This window comes from Chiroxiphia lanceolata, chromosome 2 (assembly GCF_009829145.1).
Source record: "Chiroxiphia lanceolata isolate bChiLan1 chromosome 2, bChiLan1.pri, whole genome shotgun sequence".
Classification (NCBI taxonomy): domain Eukaryota; kingdom Metazoa; phylum Chordata; class Aves; order Passeriformes; family Pipridae; genus Chiroxiphia; species Chiroxiphia lanceolata.
This window is the reverse complement of record NC_045638.1, coordinates 2,444,963-2,467,739: the sequence shown is the minus strand read 5'-3', so window position 1 is coordinate 2,467,739 and position 22,777 is coordinate 2,444,963. Positions and strand designations below refer to the sequence as shown.

At 39.6% G+C, this 22,777-nt stretch overlaps 1 protein-coding gene and 1 long non-coding RNA gene across 4 annotated transcripts in view; both read left to right on the top strand.

Annotated features, from left to right (window-relative positions):
* The window catches only part of HLCS (holocarboxylase synthetase), a 112,118-nt gene that overhangs the window by 22,196 nt on the left and 67,145 nt on the right, over positions 1-22,777 (top strand). For all 3 annotated transcript variants that reach the window (XM_032680536.1, XM_032680538.1, XM_032680537.1), the window contains exon 6: positions 17,025-17,296. In XM_032680536.1, the coding sequence (XP_032536427.1) occupies positions 17,025-17,296 (272 nt within the window). The remainder of the gene's footprint in view (positions 1-17,024; positions 17,297-22,777) is intronic.
* LOC116783202 lies at positions 17,305-19,704 on the top strand. Its single transcript, XR_004355560.1, has 2 exons — positions 17,305-19,127; positions 19,226-19,704. It is a non-coding gene; the product is annotated as an uncharacterized LOC116783202 (long non-coding RNA).

Below are 22,777 nucleotides of genomic sequence, written 5' to 3'. Positions count from 1 at the left end.
TAATAATAGACCCTACTGTTTGCTGGTGTTCTTTGTGATTCTGAAAGGAATTGTTGTCTGAGGGGATGGTTTTTGACAGTCTGTAGCCCCTAAAATAATGAAATTATGTAGGGATTGTCTCCTAATTGTAACAGTTCAGAACTCTCTTGACCTGGTTCTTGTATCTCAGTGATATTTCTTCTTGTACCTCAGTGAACAATTTTGTGACACTTGTCATACGGTCACATGTTGGTGAGATAAGTGCTGAATATTTTAGCTCATCTTCCTTTCTCCCCAGTCCTCTGTTACTCTGCACACCTTTGTTAGTGTTTTTTCCTGATAGAACTGCTGGTTCTTCAGTAGAATTTGTAAACTTTGGGGTTCCAACAACTTCGTAGAGGTAAAAGCTTAAAAGAAGCTGAGTTTGTACAGCAAATTTTGTGACACAGAGTCCAGAGCAGGATGATTTTCACAGATAGTTCTGTGCCAAGGCAGCCTGTCAGTATTCCCTGGCAATAAAGAATCAGAATCACAGGATCATGGAATCATCGGGGTTGGAAGAGACCTTCAAGATGATCCAGTCCCACCCCAGCACCACCACAATCACCCCTAATCCTTGTCCCCAAGGGTCACATCCAGACACCTCTGGAACACTCCCAGACACAGGGACTCCACCACCCCCCTGGGACACTTATTCCAAGGCCTGAACAGTCTGGCAGGGAAAAATTGTTTCTCATCTCTGATCTGAACTTCCCCTGGTGCAGTTTGAGGCCATTTCCTCTCGTCCTTTCCCTCGGGACATGGCAGCAGAGCCCGACCCCCCCTCCCTGCCCCCTCCTGTCAGGGAGTTGGGGAGAGCAATGAGGTCCCCCCTGAGCCTCCTCTTCTCCAGATAAACCCCCCCAGCTCCCTCAGCTGCTCCTCACAGGACATGTTCTCCAGACCCTTCCCCAGCTCTATTGTCCTTCTCTGGACGTGCTCCAGCACCACAAAGTCCTTCTTTAAATTATCCTTTTCTTGACTCTCTTCAGATACCAGGAGCTTGCTTGGATCAGTGAGGGTCATTAAATGGACACCTTGCCTTGACAAATTGGTTTGATTCTGAAAAAAAAAACTTCTAGCTGTGCTGCTGAGAAGCATTTAACTGGTCCAGTTGAGAAAGGAGAGAGAGAGAGAAGAGAAGATGTGGGAGATCACAGAATCACAGAATGGTTTGGGTTGGAAGGGACCTTAAAGATCATCCAGTTCCACCCCCTGCCATGGGCAGGGACATCTTCCTCTATCCCAGGTTGCTCCAAGCCCTGTCCAGTGTGGCCTTGGACACTTCCAGGGATCCAGGGGCAGCCACAGCTTCTCGGGCAACCTTTGTGGCATTATATTAAAATCGCTGGGAATCTCTGTTGCTCCCAAAATCTGGATGCAGCCGTGGCTTTTCCTGCAGCTCCTTTAGTGAGTGGAAGGTGTTTACCACCAGGGGACACTTCTGAGCTGGATTTCGAGAGAAAAACTGAGGAAGGGATGGAAAACATTTTATGCATAGTGTGTTGTATATAGATTTGCATTAAAATATCTTTGCATGTTTGCAGCAACTGCCCTGTCTAATATTTCCCTCAATTTTAAAATGGCCTTTGAAATTCCACAGGAATCGATGGCATGTAGTGTCAGGATACAGTAAAACATTTCCAGTTAAGAAATCTTGATCAGAGATGAAGGGACCTCCAAATGTGGAGCCAAGTAATTCCAGGTGGTTGCTAAAGATACCTTTTGCTTTTTTTGTTGTTTACATTCAGGGAATATTAACCATTTATTTGGGGGAGAGGGAAAGAGAAGTCTGGCAAATATTCCCTTTATTTTACACTTCTCTGCTTAAAACTGTGTTTTCCTTCTTTCATAATAGCAGCAAATGTGCTGTTTCTGTTAAACAACCATAAAGCACATTTGTAGGCACATAATAATGAATAGCATTCTTAGATTGCATTATGGTTTGTAAACAACTTTTTGGCTGTGTCTTGATTCAATAAATGTTTCTGAGGATCATTTGGAAAAAGCAGGAAGCTTTGAGGGCTGAAAGAAAATATCTTGTTTATAGCAATCTCCATAAAAAGGGTCTTTATGCTGCTGTGAGAACTCAAAGTTAATGCCTTTTGCACCGAGTAGCATTTAATCTTGGTGCAGAGCTGCCTCTGATATGAAATTATTATGTGCTGGCCTCTGCCCAAAGTGCCACTCATGGAATTGGATTCTCTCATGTTTCAAGGCTGGCTTCGAGTCAGCGTGCATGATACTTCACAACCACTTTCTTCACCAGGCATGTTCCTTCTGTGCTGTAGAGAATGGAAAATTTTATTATCCATCCAGAATGGCTTATGTAATATATATTTAAAACGTTTGTGATCTCGGCGTTCGCGTCTTCTGCTGACTTCTCACTCTCGAAATGACAGAAGAACAAGCATCGGGGCTGAGTATTTCTGGAGTGTAGGTTACTCAGCACAGCGTTGCTGGCCAGAGTGTGAGGCTGAGTTTTCTTAGTTTCAGTTTATCTTGGAGTTTGCAGTCGGGATCTCAATTTTAGAAAGTCAAACCCGCCGTGGCGGAGTAACCCCAAACTGCCGCTGGCTCCGTGTCACGCTCTGCCCCTGTGGGAAGGCCGTGATCGAGGTGGGTTTTGTTTCGGGGCTCCAGAGTTGTGACTCCTGAACCCTTTGGGCTCTGGGCTCCGTGGAGCAGATGGGTGATTTTAGGGAAGCAGGAATCCCTGAGCTGTGACAGGCGCTCCGGAGATCCCGCGGCCGTTTGGCTCCGGCCCCTTGGCGATGACCTCACCGGCAAAGATCTGACAAAAGTGGAGGATTTCCAAGCAGAAAAAAAAAAAACAAAACCCTCGAGGTTCCCTGACTGTCGGTGGGGCCTGCAGCTAATTTATGGAAGTGAGACTGGGAGAATGAGAGCAGGCTTGGCATCAGCTGGAGCCCTGCGAGATGCTATCGGGTTACCATTGCTCAGAAATGACGAGACGTTTCCACAATGGGAAATTGTTATGATGGTTTGTCTAACAATTTCATTAGGGCTTCTTTTTGTAGCCTTGCTTTTAGGCAAATGGTGGCCAGATGACTTGATTACATACTTTAATTAAAGGGAGAAGTTGAATAAAAGTATGTAACCAAAGAGGAAATAGAAGCGTCTTCTTATATTGCTCTTCAAAAACGATAAAACCGCCAACTTTAGCTGCTTTTGAAAAGTGCATTTGCAACACTGAGGGCTTCTAAATATGTATTTTTTAACTTTTGACAATTCAAGTATGCAATTCTGTTATCAGAAAAAGCAACACAAAGCTCATTATTTAAGTTTATCAAGCTGCATTTATTCTGGAAAATTAAGACGGGAGTTTTTATTGATTTGAAAGACATAATGGGGTTCTCAGAGTTTGTCACTGAAGAAGATAAAGATTTAAAAAAACAATTGTCAGGTGTGATTTGTATCAGCAGTTGATGGGGAAGGGACTGACTGAGAGATTCTGGTGTGTTTATCATTTGACAGTTCATTTTAAGAAATGATTTCTGACAAGTTGAGGAAATCAGGAAGTTCCAGGTGCAGTGGGAATGGAATCTGGCATGTGACTATCTGGCTGACATTATGCAGTTCTTGTAGTGAAAAGCTGATTAAAGAACAGCTGTTAGCTTAAATCAGAAAGTTTGCTGCAGTTTCTACTGAAACGTTTCTGTGAGAGCCCTTTTTCTTTGGGTGGCAGTCGGTGTTCACAACAAGCAGAGCATGTTCCAGTTTAATAAATCACTGAGCTCACTTGGCACTTGTGCTGGTGACATTAATGACAAAGGATTTACATGAATATCCAGGCAAGGTTTTCTCAGAGTCAAAAAAAAAAAAAAATCAGAATACATCTTGTTCTGTCTGTTTTCATGATATGTGTGTTTTTCTCCTGCCAGTAAAAGTATCCTCTGTAAAACTCCATCAGGGCAACCTGTGTTCTTAGTTAGATTGTACTGAGCTGTTCTTCACAGGATGACATGATTTAATTTTAAGAATTTCAGCTGATTTTCTCTCTGCCAGCATTTCCTACTGCAGACACTAGAGGATCCACAGCAGTGATGAAGTTTGGTACTACATCTCTATACTTACATAATTCTAGACACACATTTGTGTAAGTCTGTGTATATGTGTGTTAATATGTGTAATTTTTAAAATCTATATATCATTTTACTGTATTAGCCACACTGGCAACCTCAAGTTTCAGAAATCATCTTCTTTCTTTACCCCTTTCTTAACAAATGCACAAGGCAATAGAAATTATGCAAGTGCCCCAGGCCTGGAGGACACGACTGGCCCTGGAGAAGAACCCCCAGCCCTGAGAAAAGTTGGGATGAGAGTTTATCCATGGAGTGTGTAAATCAGAGCATGCTCCTTGACTGATGGGGATAAGAACTTTTTTTATTTTTTGGGGGGGGGGGGAGAGGAAAAATGCAGGAGGAAGAGCTGGTGGATCTGGTCTGATACCAGATGAAAAAGCAGACAAGAGACTGTGTGGGAGGAGGAGAGAGGGGAGTGGGGCAACAGCTGAAGAGGCAGAGGTAAGGAGCAAGGCTTGAACATGGAGAAAACAACTTTATTTTACTGCATTCTCTAGCATTCCCTGCAGCTTCTGGTTGTTGTAATACGTATCTAGTAATTTTAGCTGTAAAATCTGTGCTGCTTTGGGCTGCCTGTTTCACTGGGATGTAAGATATGAGGCAACACTGGATTTTTACAGCTTGTTTTATTGAGAATCATTTTCCTTATCTAGTGTGTATTGTTTCTCAAGTATGTCCTAAGTTGGGCTGTTGAACTTATTTAAGAAATATTTTAAGAACTACTTCAGAGAACATTTCAGAATATACTTTTTAATCTGTAAAAACAAATCAATATATAATTAAAACAATTGTTAAAGCCAAGCTTTAGCAGGCTCGGTATTAAGGAGATTAGTACAGTCTGTCCCTACTTGATTTAACATGGGTAAGAATCTCTACTGCAGTTTAAGAGCAGAATTATAATAAATTCATTATTTTTTGCACATGTTGAGAACGAGACTTTCAAGTTTAGATCATATAATAAATAACCAGAGTCTTTAGAAGTGGGTCCCTGCACTGAGTCTCAAAATATTCATTCAACAAACAACCCACATGTACATTTTTAACCTGCTTCTTACCCTTCAATGTAGACTTACTATAAAGTGAATTCCATGTCTGAACAGCTTCAGAGAGAGAATCTAAATAAAGATAAGGCCATTTTCATTTGCTAAGGGAAGGGAGACTATGGATATAAAGTGTATTACTGAACAGTTTACTTATGGCTCCTTTTTTTTTTTGTCGTAGAGTTTTTTGATGTTACACTTGCAACAAAGGAATTACTCATGATTTCTTTGTAACTTACTATTCAACTGATGAAGGCAGGTCATAAGTGGACAAATTTATATTATTCTCATAAAAATTATTTGAAAGGAAGAGCAACATTCAGAACTGGAGAAAGTGCATCACCGTGTGCTTTAAAGAACTGTGCCTGGATTCTTTCTGCCCGTTTTATAAACCCAAGTTTTAGGAGCTGAAGGATCCTCAGAGTTATATAAGCTGGAGAGAACTGTTTTGTGGGAACACGTCTCGGCATTTCCATGGAGCCAAAATGGATGCAAATGAATTCCAGGAGGTTTTTCCTGAGATTCTTTTGCGAGATAAGGAAAAAAATAATTGTGTTTCGATGCACGATTGTCAAGATTTGAATAAGAAATCACATATGGCATGTTTTGACTTTAGAACTCCTTACATGAAGCAGGCAATTACCCATGCATTTTTCTGGGCTGGAAGACATGCTTTGCTTCTTTCCAATATGGAATTGTTGGTGTTACAACCAGTGCATGTACCACAGCTACTTGACAGGAGCAGCAGCTGCAGAGAGAACTTTTATCTAGTTAGATTTCCATTTTTTTTTTGACTGTGTTTTACGTGTTGGTATCTTAGTACAATATATCAGGTGGTGGAAAAGAAAATACAGTAACTGAAAGCAAGTTCTTACTCTTATTTTTGTGCTCCCTACAGAGAGAGGAGCACTTTCCCAAAGTTACCATGAGCAGTATGAGCTGGAAATTATTATGAATATTTGAGTTGCTTATTTGAATTCTCGAGGTTTTGTTGCAAATCCCTGAAAACGTTTAAAGCCGAACTTTTTGTTTTTAGAATCCTTCTGTCGTTATTTTAAACGAGCCATTGTGAGTTGGTAGCGGGGACATTTTGCAACCATGGGAAGCTTTTCCTTCTGCCTCTTTCAGCCACAGACAACATCTGGGAAGGAAAAAAAGGTTGGATTTGGTGTTTCAGTCCAATGGTGTGTATGAATAGACAGAAAGGATAAGGATGTGCTTTTGTTATCTCTGCAGCAGTTTTCTTTTGCAGGTAGAAGGGAGCTTCTACTGTAAATATTTCCAAGCTTTTCCCTGTCCTACATGATCCACTTTTTCTAATTAGCAGTCCAGGAATAGCAGATTAGACATTTTTGAACTGCAGTAAACCTTAATATAATTATTACCACCCTTATTGCTCCACACAAAGCAATTTCTCCATCAGTTCAAGATGTTTCTTCCTCTTAGAAGCATTTGATAATTTGCTGGTAAAATGTTACTGTTGAATTCCTGATTTTTTTTTCACTAGTTTGACAAAGGGAAAGCACATATCAGACTTTAAATTCAAAATTAATTAATTAAATCAAAATTGATTACTTTGCTCTCAATTTTCTATTTCCCCAGCTATTATTTTCAAGAAACAGACCCAAATTGTTCTTATTTAACCAAGGATAAATTAATCACTAGATGTCACAGATTGATACAGATTTTATCTGTTTTGTAGTTTGTGTGGAACTATTCTCGAAATGCATTTTAAACTCTTTTTTTTTGCATTTTAGTACCGATTGAAATAATCCCTGACACTTTTTCCCTCAAGATAATTTGTTTTTAAAAGTTAACCCTTCAGTTTGGGGCTTAATTAAGGACCTTCAGCAAAGGTGTTTTATATCTAATCAGTTAAAAATTCATCTTTGGAGTGGCTGGGTGGTAGAACTGAAAATTTTGAACCCTGTTGTAACACTAAAAAGAAAAATAGCCAAGGTCTGGTCAACAGAATCTTAAAAAAATGAGGGCTGAATGACAACTATTCAGACTAGACTTCTTAAGAACCTGGCCAGAATGAAGCTTTGAAAGCTTTTGTTTCCTTGCCTGGATTAATACTAAATTTTGGTGGGAAAAGTCACCTTTTTCAAGTGTTCTATTCAGTTGGGTCTTTAAAAAAAAATGCAAAACCCAAGTTTCTGGGCATTGTGGTTAGATTTTGTTAAACGAGTGTTGTCTTGTTCTCCGTGAAGCGTCGCCATTTGTACGAACTTGCTGTTTGAAAGCAGGAGAGCACAAACGTCTCTGAGGACAGAAACAGGTGGTTGTCCTCAGGAACGAGTCAGGAGAATCCAAAGGCCTTGGGAATGAAGAACGTGCCATTGTCAGAAATGCCCCTGTTTGAGCCTGGTGACCAGTTCTCAGGCGCTGCCTCGGCCTCGGGTCGCGTTCGTTTGCATTTTCGAGCGCCTCGTTTCCCAAAATCCCCAAATTTTAGTCCTGAGCTTTGACTTCTGCCGTGCTTTCTGCAGCACTGTGAGCCCTGGGTGCCCAAACGTGGTCTTGTGGAGCAGAAACTCATAGTGGTTGTGACTTGAGTAAAGCCCCGGCGTCAAACCCCGGCGAGGGTTCGTCCCGATAAAGTTCCGCCTTATTCCTGTGAGGGTGAAACATGTTCTATATCCGCCTTGAAAGGTTGTAAATTAAATTAATTAATAATTTCTTCACGAACATAAATTAATAAATTAAATTCGGGGCATTTTTTTCCCCCCTCCTTTCTCCCTGACAATTGGACAAATGCTTTTGGGAGCTCCTTCTTGGAGCTGCCTGTGCCTCAGGACCCTTAGAACTACCCAAGGTGTGGTGTAACATTGCCTCATTATCCTCTTGGGTTTTTTTCCCCCCAGAGGAAAAATTTTTTCCTCTTTTGCTCTGAACGATTTTTTTCCATCCCAGCAGAAAAAAAATAAGTGTTAAATCTGAGAAGGCTGAAAAAGGGAGAGAAGACTTGCAACGGGTTAAAAACCACGCGGCTGGGATAACTGTAGGTGTAGTTTGTATCACCCCCGTGGGCTTTAATACTTTTCCCTATGTTTTGTAAGAAATATTTATAAATTTTCTGGTAAACTGAGTATTATTGAAGCTTCTTTCAGAGTTCTCTGTGTGATACCTAAGTTTTACTCTGCTGTGTGTGAAGTATTTTTGAAGCACGAAGCTTGACTTTTCTGATACTCTGCTAAATAAAAAGCAGTGGTTTGCTATTTTTTTTTTACTTTTTTTTTAAACAATCCCATGCTGTCAGGTTAATTTTTTTTTAGGATCTTTGATTAGCAAGGAGGTCTTGAGTGAAAGTTAGTAGGTGTTTAGCTTAATACTGGTTTTTGTCTTCAGAGTGGCTGTACTATAAATAACACACTAAGTATGTTCTTGCCATTGTAGCGTATAAATGAGTGTTCTCAAGAAATCCTGCCTTTCTAAGATGTTCCTTTCGGCATCTTTTTGTAATTTATAAACTATTATGTCAACCTGAGTGTGTTTCAGTAAAGGATTATAGAATTTATGGTACATGTTGAACATCAGCTGTGCAGCTTTGGGGACAGGGCTGTGTTGTAATCCCCGAGTCGTGGGACACGTGAAAACGTGTTGTGGTTTCACCTTAATATTTCACAGACGTTTCTTTAGCTCAGAAAACCCCTCCAGTTGTGACAGAGTTGGGAGTTCTTTCTCAGAAGAGGCAAAAAAACGAGGTACAGCTGAAAGCTTGGAGTTTAAAGCATGTTTTTTAGTGCTGAGAGGAGAATCTTTGGCTCCTGTTCTGCTGTTTCATATTCATGAACACTAAATTCATTCACATTTGATGTGTATGACCCTGTTGAGAGGCAAAACAAACCTGATGGAAAGCCTTCAGCTAAGAATTGTGTATTATCAGTGCTAAGAAAAAATATTTTTCTTAGGTTTTATTTACTTAACTCATTCTACTACTAATTCCAAGATTTTCAACGAACAATTTTATTCTCAGTTTAAGGGGGGAAAAAAAAAAGTTTGGTACCAAATAAAAATACTATTATGTGATAGCTGTTATACAGAGCCAGCTTTACCAACTGAATATATTGCATCTAATTTATTGCCCTATTAGCTGAGAACAAAATTCTTCTGTATTTTTTTCCTAGTCAATACAGAATACTTTTGAGAGTAATTTAATATATGTGTGTACAGCATTTAGGGTTAGATTTATATCTTAATTTATTCTTTCAAACATGACTTTGATTATATAATTTAAAAAAAAACAAAACACTTTAATATGCATAATGCCCAGATTTTAGTGCAGAAGTGGAATGTCTTTTCCTTTCTGCCTGGTTTCTCTAAGGCTTATTTTTAGCCCAGTTGCACAATTTGCTGTGCACTTTCCTTCAAAAAAATAACAACAGTTTTGTTACAAAGTAGGTGTCACGAAGAATTAAAGGCTTGAACTGTAATTTATCACACCTTTTTCTGGTAGGATAAATCAACACCTCCCAGCCCCTCTGATTTATCAGCCTTTTGGAGAAGTGTTACGTCGTGATGTTATGTCAAAGGTGGACCTTGTTCTTCTTGATCCTTTACCCTCCAAGTCAGATTTATAGTCCGGGGCAGCAAACGTGCCCCAATTACCGGGCTGGTGTGGGACCAGTTCACCTCTCCTAGGTGCTCATGTGCTGTTTAATTCCTGAGATTGAAGGCTACAGACTGTGGTAAATGAGATTTCGTCCTGTGATTTTTAGTGTCCTTTACTTCAACCGAAAAACTTTATTAGGGATTTGCTGATTCTCAGCCTAAACCTGCTTTTTCGACTCGTGTGACACGTCGAGGGTGCATTTGTAATGTGGGCGAATATGGATCTAACTTAGAGTTAATAAAATATTTAAGAACATTTTAATATAACTCTTCGGAGGTTTTGGGGTTTTTTTTAAACCATAAAACACGAGCTGAATTTTAAAGAACTTTCTGTTTTCCTTAGAAACCTCGAGCAGGTCTCAAAACTCAGCGCGAGCCACGAGGAATTAGTGCAACGTTATAAAATGCTGCTTCATCAAATTAGGGAGTTTTTGTTTAAGTAGAACTCCTGGCCTTTTGGGATGGAACATGGTTCCCTTTCCTATGCCATGGGGGTTTTTTTCCACAGCTATGGACGGCCCCGGGTTTTTTTCACAGATACGCTTTCAGCTCTGGATGACGTTTAGCCTTTGACCCAGGCACTTTCTTACAATAAACAGTTTGTTGATGAGAGCAGCTGCTGGGAAGATTGCTTCCAGACTGTTCTGCTGCAGCTGAGGAAGGGAAGGGAAGGAAAATTCGGGATGCACCTTACGGCGTCCTCCTCGTTCCTCCGCTCAGCTCCGCTTCACGTTGAGCGCCGAGCACAGGGGCCGTCAGCACCTATTCCTGCCCTCCTTGTGCCTCCTGGAAACCCAGTTCCCAAGTGGAACACTCTGCTAGAGCCAAGAGAGATATAGATATAAAAAAAATTACCATAGTTGATTTCTTTCTCTATTATTTTTAACCTGTTGACAGCATTATTTTCTCTACAGAAAGCAACGTCTTGACTTGTTTTTCGTCACTCGGTGGATTCCGACCTGGGCCCTGCAGCCTGTTCCTAGAATGGGCTGCTGCACGTTGGAGAAATTAATTTTCTGCCTCCCTACAGTGCTTTTTTAAAGCTAAATTTGATTTTGGATTCAGGTTTAGGCGTGGATTTGTGAGCGGTTGCTGGACGTGTAGTTTGGGAGTGGGTTGAAATCTAAGACGCTTCATGTCGAAAGAAATGTAACTGCAATGAAAAGGATAAGGACACTTTGCAGCACTTTGTTAAAGATATTTCCCTTTTTTTTAGATGAATTATTCCATGTGTCTGTTGGGAAAATGGATCCACTTCTGTCTGGGGCTGTTTCTACTCCCTGTAGTGCTGAGATGATGCGCTGTGTTTATGTAATGCAATACTTGTTTTTAAAAACACACTGAGGTGTGGAGACAAAAATAAGGCTCTTGAATAAGCCTCTGGAATGATCTTTCAGCTGTGATGAGCTTTTTCTGCCTCTCTTTAGAAAGTACCTCACAGACTAAAGTAACCACAGGGGACTCCTAAAAATCTGGTTGGTCTTGAATATAAAAAAAGTTACCAAACCCTCCCCTTCCGTGTTTTGCACTGTATCTCAGTGTAGGAAACATAAAAATATTATTAATAAACTGAAACAGATTTCCAAGCTGTGCAGTATCCTGAGAATGCACAGCAAGTATCAGCCAAGTAACTGCAGTTCCTGAGAACGTGAAATGGGAACGTGCCTCGGTTGTACGACAGAAAAATCTTTATGAAGTTCTTTGGGCGATGGGGAAAGGAGGGAGTGGAGAACTGGGGGTTTCTCTGCTTCCCAAGATTTTTTATACTGGGAACTAAAAACACCAGTCGTGAAAATAATGGCCCTCTGAACGGAGTAAGAGACTCACAGCTTCTCCCCCTGAGCTGCTTCTCAGCTAAAACGTCTTCCTTGTAACAAAATATGCAAACCAAGTGAAAATATTATAAATACTCTGAAGATGGATTAAAGTCAGCCAGTGGGACTGTGGAGGGAAACTCAGTTTTTATCCACTTCCTTGAACAAGGACTGAACTTTGAAGTTAATTGTAGGCAGTTAATATCAAAAGAGGTTTTTATATGTTTTCTGAGAATAAATTCGAGTCCTTCATGTGTTTCAAAGCAGATTTTGAGTGTGCTGTAAGTCAGTTTTCTGTTCAGAAGATCTGTTTATTCTAGTTGTTTCAGTTATTACAAAATCCATCTTCAAGCTTACACTTAAGTCTAGAAGAGGAATTATTCAGGGCTCAGGGTGTGAATGTGTAATTTGGGAATGTTATTACATATTAATGGCATCTGAACAGCATTGAAACGATTATGATATCAATAAAATCTGTAATTTTGTGATATTAGATCTCTAATAATATCTAGTAACTGTTCTTCATCCTCTTCCAGTTCCTCTGAGATGATTTTCTTTCCTCCTCTGATCTATCCAGTTTTTGTGGTTTTTTTCCTCATTCCTATAGTCTTTTCCTGAAGAGAAAGACACTGTACTGGGTCTCCCTTGCGTTTAAAACAAAATAATGCCTTTCAATGAATGATTGTAGTAAATTTAACACTTACAGAATGTTTTACAAAGCCTCAGTAAAGAGTAATATAGACATGTAGGGTTTGAAATTAATAAGGATTGTATAGAACATCACATTTTTCCTGCATGTCCTGTACATTTACAGGAAGGTTTTTTTGGTGATGTGAAATGTTTATTTACCTTTAGTGTTTTTCCATATTTCAATGTGGATTTAATTTTCCATGTGATTTAATCAGTCCATCAACTGATGGTATATGAACCAGTGCATCACCTGCAAACTTTTCTCAAGTACAGTGAAGCAAAACTGGAGGTAATTAATTGGAAATTATTACATTTTATGCAAAGGAAGGAGAAAAATTGTTCAGTTGTGTTCTAGATATGTACCTAGCAAGTGCATAGTTGGCCTCACTTACTCAACAAGCACAACTAAAGTGAAGTATTACCTTATAATCACAATATGGAGTCTTCAAGTAAAGCATGAGTAGTTAAAACTGTCTCCTTTTCCCTCCCAAGAAAGGGGAGAGCTGATGTCTAATGTTTGTTTTATGGCACTATATTTTTAGCTTTCATTTAGTTTTGCCTCCACGTTTTTAATGGAAACCAAATGAATTTAGGCTGTGCCTGAATTTTGTCTTAACAAAGAATTCCATTGATACAGAGTTTAAGACCCATCAGAGTTTGGTAGGAAAGAGCAGCTCCCAAACATGCCCAGTGAGAGAGATCTTTGCATTTATCTTTATGTGGATCTGAACATACAGATAAAAATAAGAAAATACGTCAAAATCCTATATATACAAGCAGATTGTAAGAATAAAGTCTTGGATCTGGGCTTATTTTCCACCATTATAACTGGAATTTTGTGTGCTTGGTGCATAAGTCTCATTGTTTGATAGAGCCCAGGTGCAAATAAAATCTTCTCCATGAGGAACTGTAATTTGGTGTTATTTTATACTACAACAGAGAAAGGTTCACAGGCAGCTGGGTTTTGTCTCCCACGTCTCCCTCTTTTCTCCTCCTTGTTCAATCTCAACCCTGAGTGAGGGAAAAGCGAAACTAATGATTATGAAATTAAAAAGAATTTTAAACGGCAAAAGAAAACTTCTGCTGCTCTGGAGCAGTTTCTTCACACACCTGACCAAGCTCTTAAAATCACAGCAAGCAGATGTTAAAATCATAAACAAAATACAGCTTTTACTCTTCCTTCTTTATGTTACAAGCACCACACTGACCAATGTGTGCTGGAGGAGCTGAGGGTGGGTAGTGGCTTAATTTTCTGTGTCTGTGAAGCTATTGAAACTGTATTGTGCTTGTATTGTTTAAAATAGGGGTAGAAACATTTTCTCATTGTAAATATTAAACTTCTGGTTGAATATTTTTTGCTGTGAAAAGCTGATCAACTCTCCTGTATCCAAGTTGTTTGGTTGACACGTCAAATTTCATTCTTGCTTTGAGGAAGAAGGGGAAAGTCTTTGCCTTTGGGAATGTACATGAAAAAAGTGTGGTTTGAAAAAAAACCCACAACTACAGTTTTATAGGAAATAATGGTCTTAACCTGAAGGAGGGCAGGGTAAATGGGATTTTGGGGAGAAATTCTTCCCTGTGAGGGTGGGGAGGCCCTGGCACAGGTTGCCCAGAGAAGCTGTGGCTGCCCCTGGATCCCTGGAAGTGTCCAAGGCCAGGTTGGATGGGGCTTGGAGCAACCTGGGCTGGTGGAAGGTGTCCCTGCCCATGGCAGGGGGTGGAATGGGATCATCTTTAATGCCCCTTCCAACCCAAACCATTCCATGATTCTGTTATTCTATGAAATTAAATTTGGCCTGACTTTAGTTCTCCCACCCCAAACTGATGAATAACAATTTCAGAAGGTATTTGTGCCACCCTAAAACAGGTGTAGTTATTATATTTACAAAGGGTGAAAGTGCTGGGATGGGTTACACAGGTTTTATAGGATTGTGTGTGTGAGTGGCTGCACTCACTGTCAGTATTTGAACACAAAAGAGCTGCAGCTTCTTGGATTCCAGAATCGTAAAGCTTGTACCTGCATCTTTCAGGGTTTAGATAATTCTGGATTTTCAGGGAAAGCAGTGGACAGGAATTTGGGTGTTTTCTTGCCTCAGGTTGGCTGCCTGGACACACCTGGGCTGGTCCCAGAAGGTTCCTGACCCAACACTTCTCGTTGGAGTGGCCACCAGAGGTTGCTGCAGAACGGCAGATGCCATTTGGAATAGGAGAGGTTTTGGAATTCCAGCTGAATCCTCAGTTTAACAAATCACACAGTTCAGGTTCTGACACGATTTTATTCCTTTGCAGTGGAGTTGAAGCAGAGGTTAACCCTGTTTCTTATATAAATTGATTTCATTGAGTAATAATGTACTTTTCTATGTGCCGCTATAATTGTGGGGACCACAACACATCCATGTGTGAAGGAAATTCTTCCAGTAAAAATTAATTTTTCTAGTGTGTATTTGGCCAGCACTTGAAACTTTGCTCTGTTGGAAATGTAAACTCCCTATTTTCTTAAGAATTTTTAAAAATCCCTGTCCTTGATTACGAATTCCTCGTGTTTGTATTTTTGCTCAGCTCAGAAAGCGCGTGGATGTTGTGGGGAAAAAATTAGCTTGATAGTTATACACATATAGCAATTCTTAAATGGTTCAGTATGTGTTAGAAGCAAGAAAATTAAATCAAGGAGTAAGCCTAAAAACTTTGAGGAAAAAATCACTTGAAAGTGATCACTTGAAAGAATTTAGTCAAGTATATATATATATATTAGTACAAATATACCACACAATTTCAACTACTTATGACTGCATATATTATATATGACCACTTATGACTGCATATATGTATATAATATATATACTAATGTAACATCACACATAAATAGATGCTCTTTTGTTCTTTTAAGAAATTATTTTGTGGCAAAAGAGCATCAGAATTTTTTTCCACCCAGCCTCAAGCACTTTGATTGTTTAGAATGTAGTCATACTTAGCACCTTTGTTTTGTAACTTTAATTTCTATATGACTGTAAACACCTCGTTGTATGAGTGAAAATTCTGGTTTTGTGTCTAGGACTTGCACACTCAATTCTGCTGAGAGAACTTCTGCATTTGAAAAACAGGCATTTTCTGATGAAGTAGTTTTTCCCTGACAAAAATGAAAGCTGTAATTTTTCTAAATATTGAATATTACAGCCAGTAAGTTACTGTGTGAAACAAGTAGGATAATGTGTGAAGAATTTGTCAGCAGTCTGTCAAAGCTCTGGTGTTCCACTGAGAGAAGGTACAAGTGCTTCAGGCAAATCAAGTCAAAGAAATCCTCACAAAACCTTTATTTATTATCACATCATCATTTATGATGTATATGCAAAAAATGGGGGGGGGGAGAAAATATTTAAAGCTTATTTTATTTAAAAAGTTAGAGTTCAGAGGGAGCTTTAGAAAACCAAGAAGTGAGAAGTAGTTTCTCTGTAATTACAATTCAGTTACTGAGTCACTCTGAGGTTGTCCTGGGGCTTAGAAGTGACGGGATTTGGGAAGAGAACCTTCCTTTCTTTGTGTCCTTCTCTGCTACTTGTGCTGCAAAGCAGCCCCTCTGCTGACACTCAGCACACAAAGAACGTCCCACAAGCAACAGTGTCCCTGTGAAATTTGAGAATATGCAGCTCCTGAGGGTGGAAAATCCGTAGAAAGGTGTTAAGAGCAGGACCACTTCTCTCATTCCTTCCTCAGGTGTAACAGTGGGATGTGGAAAATCGGAGTCATGCCTTGGATAGATAACTGTTTGTAGGAAGTTTGCTCTTAGTTTGTGGCTTGTGGGTTTGAAAGAGTTGGGCTGGAGCTCTGAGACATCTCGTTCAGGGGCAGGAGAGCTCAGTTCTGTCCTCAGCACTCACGGAGGGAACGCTCATATTCCAGTTCCCAGATACGACCCTAAATGGGAAGGAGGGGCATGTGTTTGCTTAGAACTTTTTTATTTAAAAATCACAAGTCTTTCCCCTTAAAAATTTTGAGGGCAGGAATCACTAGTGCATTATTTTCAGTGGAATTGAAACCATGGGGTTTTTTTTATGGTTTCATTTATCACCATAAAAGACGACTTTGACCCTCCGAAATTTAAGCTACGAGAAGTCCCAGCGTCTGTGTCTGTGGGCTCTTAAATTTACAGTTTCCAAAGGCAGGGTAAACATTTCACATCAGATTTATCAAAGTAGAACTATTTATCTCCAGGAAGAGTTCTGTGAATGTGTGACAGTTGTTTCTGGGGTGCCACTACACAGGTAATAATTGTAGTAAATCATCCATTAGCTGACGGTGTGAGCCATTTGAGCAGATGTTCTGCTGAGGAGCCAGTAAATGCTTTTCTTACCTGCTGCTTTATCCTTCAAATCCAGCATTGGTGGTGGATTGAGGGGCTTCTTCCAGCAAAGAATCTCATCATGTTGAAAAACCTGCATGATACAGATGAATGTGTGCACTCCAGGCTCCAGGAAAACCACTACGAACGCTCTTATAGGGAAAAATTAAGCTTAATTAACCTGCAAACGAACATGATCTCAAGCCTAGGAGGACAACACCAAGTAGTCAGGCCAGGCTGGACTAGAACAAGCAGCAGGACTTGATCTTTGAAGCTGAAATGGGGTTAATTTTCCTGTTTTGGAAGTAGGAAACGATTACTTGAATAAAAACGTTCTCGGAAAAACGTTTCTACGTCTCCACGTGGGGGGAATTCATATTTCTCACTTTATTTCCCTCCCCTGCAGGAAATCCACCTTGCTTTTCTGAAGTGGCTGGAGGGAAATGTAGATGCTGAAGGATTAAGGGCATCCAGCAAGGTGTCCCTTAAATTCATGTCATCCTGTGACTCCGAAGCGGAGGTGACTCCGTCTCTCATGCCGGTGGTCACGGAGATGGGAAGTTTCTCCTCGGAACATTTCAGCCTGAAGACGTATCAGCAGAACCTTCAAACCAAGAAGATGGGCAAGATTCTGCTTTTCACTGAGGTTACCACCAGCACAATGAACCTTCTGGACGGGTAAGAGAGAGATCTAGACCATCCCAAATGAGCTTTGCGATCAGGGATTCCCGGTTATGGAAACACACGACGTTCAGAAAGAAACTGGACGCAAAATGAAACCTTTGTGTTCACAGAATATTGATTTGTGATGTATAAAGTACTGAGCCATAAAGGGTGAGAAAATCCGAGCGTGACAACTTCATGTTTGGGAGTGGAGTTTAATCTTTACTCCTCTTGCAAAGCATGAACATCACTGGGAAAGTTCGAGGTGATAAATGTGCACGTTTGGAAGTTTAAATGCATTTCCCGGTACGAGTTATTTTTCTGGTACGAGTTATTTTCTGGTCCAAGTTATTGTCTAAGCTAACTATTTGGCAAAAGTAGTACCAGGGAGATTTTTGTCCTTAATTTTAACATCACTGTTTCCTCTCTTTTCTTTTGCTGAAAATGTCACTAAAACGCCCTTCAGTGGTTCGTCTGGGTTTTGAAAACGTGGATTAGGGGATATGGAAGAAGTCCTTTCGTCATCACACAGATGACCCTTGTGAACGAGTTGTGGGATACCTTTGAGAAGGTTGTTCTTTAGAGTTTAAATGGGATTAAGTGATATGAAAATCACAGCTACTAAATCTCAGGCTGGAGTCTGTGTACAAAGGCTGCACTGTTGTGTTTCATGGAAGTCTGATGGAAAAACCTGTCTTTGGGAAGTTGTTGCTCTTCAGGACAGATTATCCCATGAGTGTTTCTACCTGTAACTTCTCCTGGCAGTTGCTTTTGAGTATCAATACATTGGCAGAAATTGCAGATGAATTTTACTGGTGAAAAATAATAACCCCAGGGATTTTGGTTTGGATTTTTTTTTTTCTTTAATAGCATCATTGGTTAAATCACCTTGATTGTTATTTTAACTGATGAGTTAACCAGCAATAATGGCTTTAGTTCTCAGGCTGAGAACCTGAACTGTGAGGCTGATATAAGTTACAGAATATACCTTCTTGCAGGTAATAAAGGTGTTTTGTAATAGAGGCACACAACATCTGTGAAAGAGGATGTGTTATAAGAGTATTTAATTAAATTAATTTGTAGTCTTGCAGTTGATAGAAATTACAAATGATTATTTGTGCCAAAATACTGCAATTTAGAGGCACACATTAAATATTGTTGCTGTTAAATTTTGCCAGTCCCCTTCCCCTCATCTACATCCTCATCCTGCAGCTGGTTTTGGAGAGATACAGGCAGGGCAGTTTTAAATATCAGCAGCTAAATAGGGCCAGGTCTGACCAATTTATGTGCAATTAATTACCAAGGAAAGCAAGAGAAGTGGTCTTGGTTTTTCAGTGACTGCAGAACCTTTACTCTCACGTATTTAAAGGTTGCTTTTTCACATTAAGTTTTCCAAATATAACGAAGTGCTTACAGATGTAGGTCTTCAAGATTTTCCCCATCGTGGTGAGGCTTGAATAGTTGGTTTTCAGGTAAGTTGGAAACCAGAAGTCCTGGCTCTAAGGAGCTTATGCTGGGAGGATGATCCCAGGCAGATTATAATTGGAATTAGAATCATTAATTTATTAATAGTTTAAATTAAATTTATCTTACAGAAAGACCTTTGTTTTAATAAGTTAAGGTATTTGTCAAGTATTATGGTCGATGTTATTGTAAATACTTGGTTGTCATGAATAATAGACTAATGGGATCCATGTGATTTGCAGGTCAGTGAAGACCCTTGAGTCTTAGATGATAATATTTCATAAATATTTCATAAATATGAATATCTAAGATGATAACATTTCACTAGAAATCGATGCAGAGACCTATTGGATAATTTTTATTCAGAAAAAAAAGTTGTCAGGTTTTTAAGGTTCTTCGAGATAATTTTCATTAAAGCAAAAAGTTGTCAGGTTTTTAAGGTACTTCCAGATAATTTTTATTAAAGCAAAAAGTTGTCAGGTTTTTAAGGTACTTCCAGATAATTTTCATTAAAGCAAAAAGTGGTCAGGTTTTTGAGGTGCTTCCAAATGAACCCCTCTGAATTTGTTAGGATGTGTGCATGACACTTGTGTCTAATTGGCAGTTCTGAGCGAAAGGAAAACGTATCTCAGGGAAAAAAAGATGTTGTTTGCTTGAATAAAAACTAGTTACCCATCGATCCTTTGCAATTCCCCCCAAAAAATTGCAGCACTAATCATATGTTGCATGAGAGACTCTCAAATTTTGCCAAGTTTTGAGGGTTAAAAATATGATACAGAGGCACCTCAAGAACTTAATGAACGTGATTTGTCATAAATCTAGTTAGCAGATTGTTTAGTAGACGATAAAAAAATTCGGCATTAAACATGATAAAAAAAAATTCGGTGGATTTTCCTTCCACCCACCGGGTGCCAAACTTCTGCCTCCCACCAAAAACCTTCGTGCCCACCCCCCCCCCCCAAAAAAAAAAAAAAATAAAAATGAAGAGATGGAAGGAGAAAAGGGGGCTGGAACTAATTTTATGGCTGAGCAACCTCACAGTAGAGAAACAGCCGGAGCCTAATAGGGGTCTTTGTCTGCGTTTCCACCCTGGCTGGTAACGTGCCAGTCAAAAGTCAAGCAGGAGAAACAGGTGGGAACTATTAGACCTGTCATAAAGTTTGAAAAATTGATTCTGGAGGCCCGGGGAATAGATTGGACTTGACAGTGTTGTCCTAAAGATTCTAAGGGGAAAAAAATTCTGTCGTTTAATTTGGGAGCCCTTGATTGTTCATTAGCTCTCCAGATGGCAGGGTCGGGGTGGTTTGGAGTATTTAACTGTACTATCCCTGGCCTGGATTTGGGTGTCCTGAGGTAACAACAGGCTGGGAATTCACCTGGAGGTACCCCAAAAATTCGATGGCATCCATCCGCTTCGTTGGCAATTAAAAATTTGTTTAAATGTCATCTGGTTTTAAAGGCTCGATGTGGTGGTTTGAGACCCTCAGAAATCTAATTTCCAAGTTCAAGCCCCCTCTTCCCACAATTTTCCCCAGTGTGAGGAGGGTTTTCAGACAAAACACAACTACTCAGCATTGGGGGAAAGGGAAAATACAGGGTTTATTTACATGCATGTACATATAGGTAACAACTTAGCTATCACTTCTACAGTGAAATAATATATTTACATTTGATTAAATTTCTCTTTTTCCTTCAACAAGAGTCCAAGAAGAAAAAGAGAAAAGTCCTCTTGCCACTACATTAGATAAGTCTCTCCTTTTCTTCCACAAAGAGTCCAGGAGAAAAAGGAGAGGAAGCCTTTTTTCACTTTCAAGCTACAGTTCTTCTAAATTAAAAAAGATTAGAACCTTGGCTTTTTTTTTTTTTTTTTTCCTTTGCAAGGAAATTCTTTCTGCAAGTTTCAGAGCCCTTTTCTTCCCAGGTGTTTATCCTAATGCCACCTGAGCAGGTTGATCTTGCCTCTCTCTCTGTCTCCTCTCCTCAGGGCACCCCTGGGATTGGAGGTTTTGGGATGAAACCCTTGTTTTCGAGGCCGTGTCTGGTAAAGTGATACAAGAGTTCCATTGCACAGACATTCCACTCACAAGGCTGGAGATTAATAGAGAAACATTTCTATTTCCAATCTTTCTGCCCGCTCTAATTGGCTGGAATGGTTTCACAAGCATTTCATTAAAAAATAAATTCATTAGATATAAATTTCAGTTTTGTTCTGTCTCTTCTGTCCCCTTTCAATATTTTAGTTGGCAGAAAATTTGATTTATACATGATTAAGCCAGCATGTGATATATTCTCTATGAAATGCCATTGTGGATCCCTTTTCCCCAATATTTAAGAAGGACAAAGTGCTTGTTGTTAGGAAGAGTTTGACACAAAACCGGTGAATTTTAGTGGAAGTGAAATGTGGAATGAGGTTGCTTTCATAATTGCTGAATAGGATATTTAAATAAAATGTCAGCTTAGAATAAACAATTTCCAAACAGTTAAAATCTCTGAAAAAAAAAGAAAATCCTTTACATCATCAGTGCCCTTTTACTTTTCTGGCTTCATATTGTTGGACTTTGAAAAATTAAACTACGGCTCTAATTTTGGCAGGTGGGCATTAGGACACATTTTATTTTAAAACTCTTGTTTTATTGAAATACAGGTGGTGCTAATGCAGGTCTGGGTTAAGTAAAAATAGGGTTTAATTGAAGGAGATTGGAATGGCACTCCAGAGGCAGAAGCAAACAAGCTGAGATTGACAAACTCTGTTATGTGCTGGGTGATTTTTAATTTGTTTTTCAAATCCTTGTGATGTTTTATTCTGGGTAAACACTGGGCCCTGTGCTCAGTCATTCCGGGCACCTCGGTGATCTCCCTTATTTTCTGTTTAAACCCTATTTTTTAAAGAACAAATTAAAATCATTCCTGGCTCTGAGGGTGGGGAGGAATTGGCACAGGTTGCCCAGAGAAGTTTTGGATGCCCCTGGAAGTGTCCAAGGCCAGGTTGGAGCAAGCTGGGCTAGTGGAAGGTGTCCCTGCCCATGACAAGGGGTGGAAAATGACCTTTAATGTCCCTTCCAACCCGAACCATTCCATGATTCTCTGATAATATTTGTATTTTAGCATGGTCAGACCATCCAAGTACATTAATAGTCTGCTAAAATGAGTGTTTTAACTTTAACAGGTTGTATAAATTAACCCCTTACACCCTTCACCCTCAAGAATTCTGGTCAGGGAGCTGGACAATTCCAGGGTGTGCAGGAAGGATTCTTCCTTGATGGAAAGGTCCCTTTCTCTCAGGAAATAGGCACTGGATATTTAAAAAACAGGTGCTGACCAGTGGGTCAGTTGCATTTAAACACTCTACATATTTTATACTTAATCTCTTCTACAGCCACATAACCCAAAATATTTTGTCTGTTTGGATAAAGAGTGCGGAGAGCCCTCGAAATATTTATATTGCCTTTAAAAGTTTAGATCCCTTGATTTTGTTTGTATGTTAACCTTTGGGGTGGGAAGGAATGCTTTGCATGATGAATGTCTAACCAAAACCCCAAAGTTAGATACTGATGGCAGTAGACCTGCTCTTTAATCTTATTTTCCTTGATCTAAGATCATCTTCCTTCATTCTTTACATCATTTTTACTTTACATAATTTTAAACTTTCTATTTTTTTTTTAATTTATAGGCTTTTTATCCTCAAAAGAAGAAAGTTAGTGCATTACACACCTACTTAGGTGCTTTTTTTCCTTAAGGTTTTTTTTGTATATTTGATATTTTGGCCCTTCCTTGAGTGCTAAAAATCAGCTCAAGTAACAGAATGAATTTATTTCCCTTAAATCAAACCAAATTAATTTCAGCAGTGGCTTTTGCTACTTTAGTTTTAAATGTACAATATTTCACACTTCCCTCCTCCATTCACTTCTTGGTAGTGATTTGCATCCTCCAAGCCTTGGAGAAAGCCGATAACCAAAAGATCCCGCGGGAATTCTGAGAGTCTGTTCCCTTCCCCGCCCGTAGAAAGGGAGGAATCCGGGAAGTTTTTTGGCA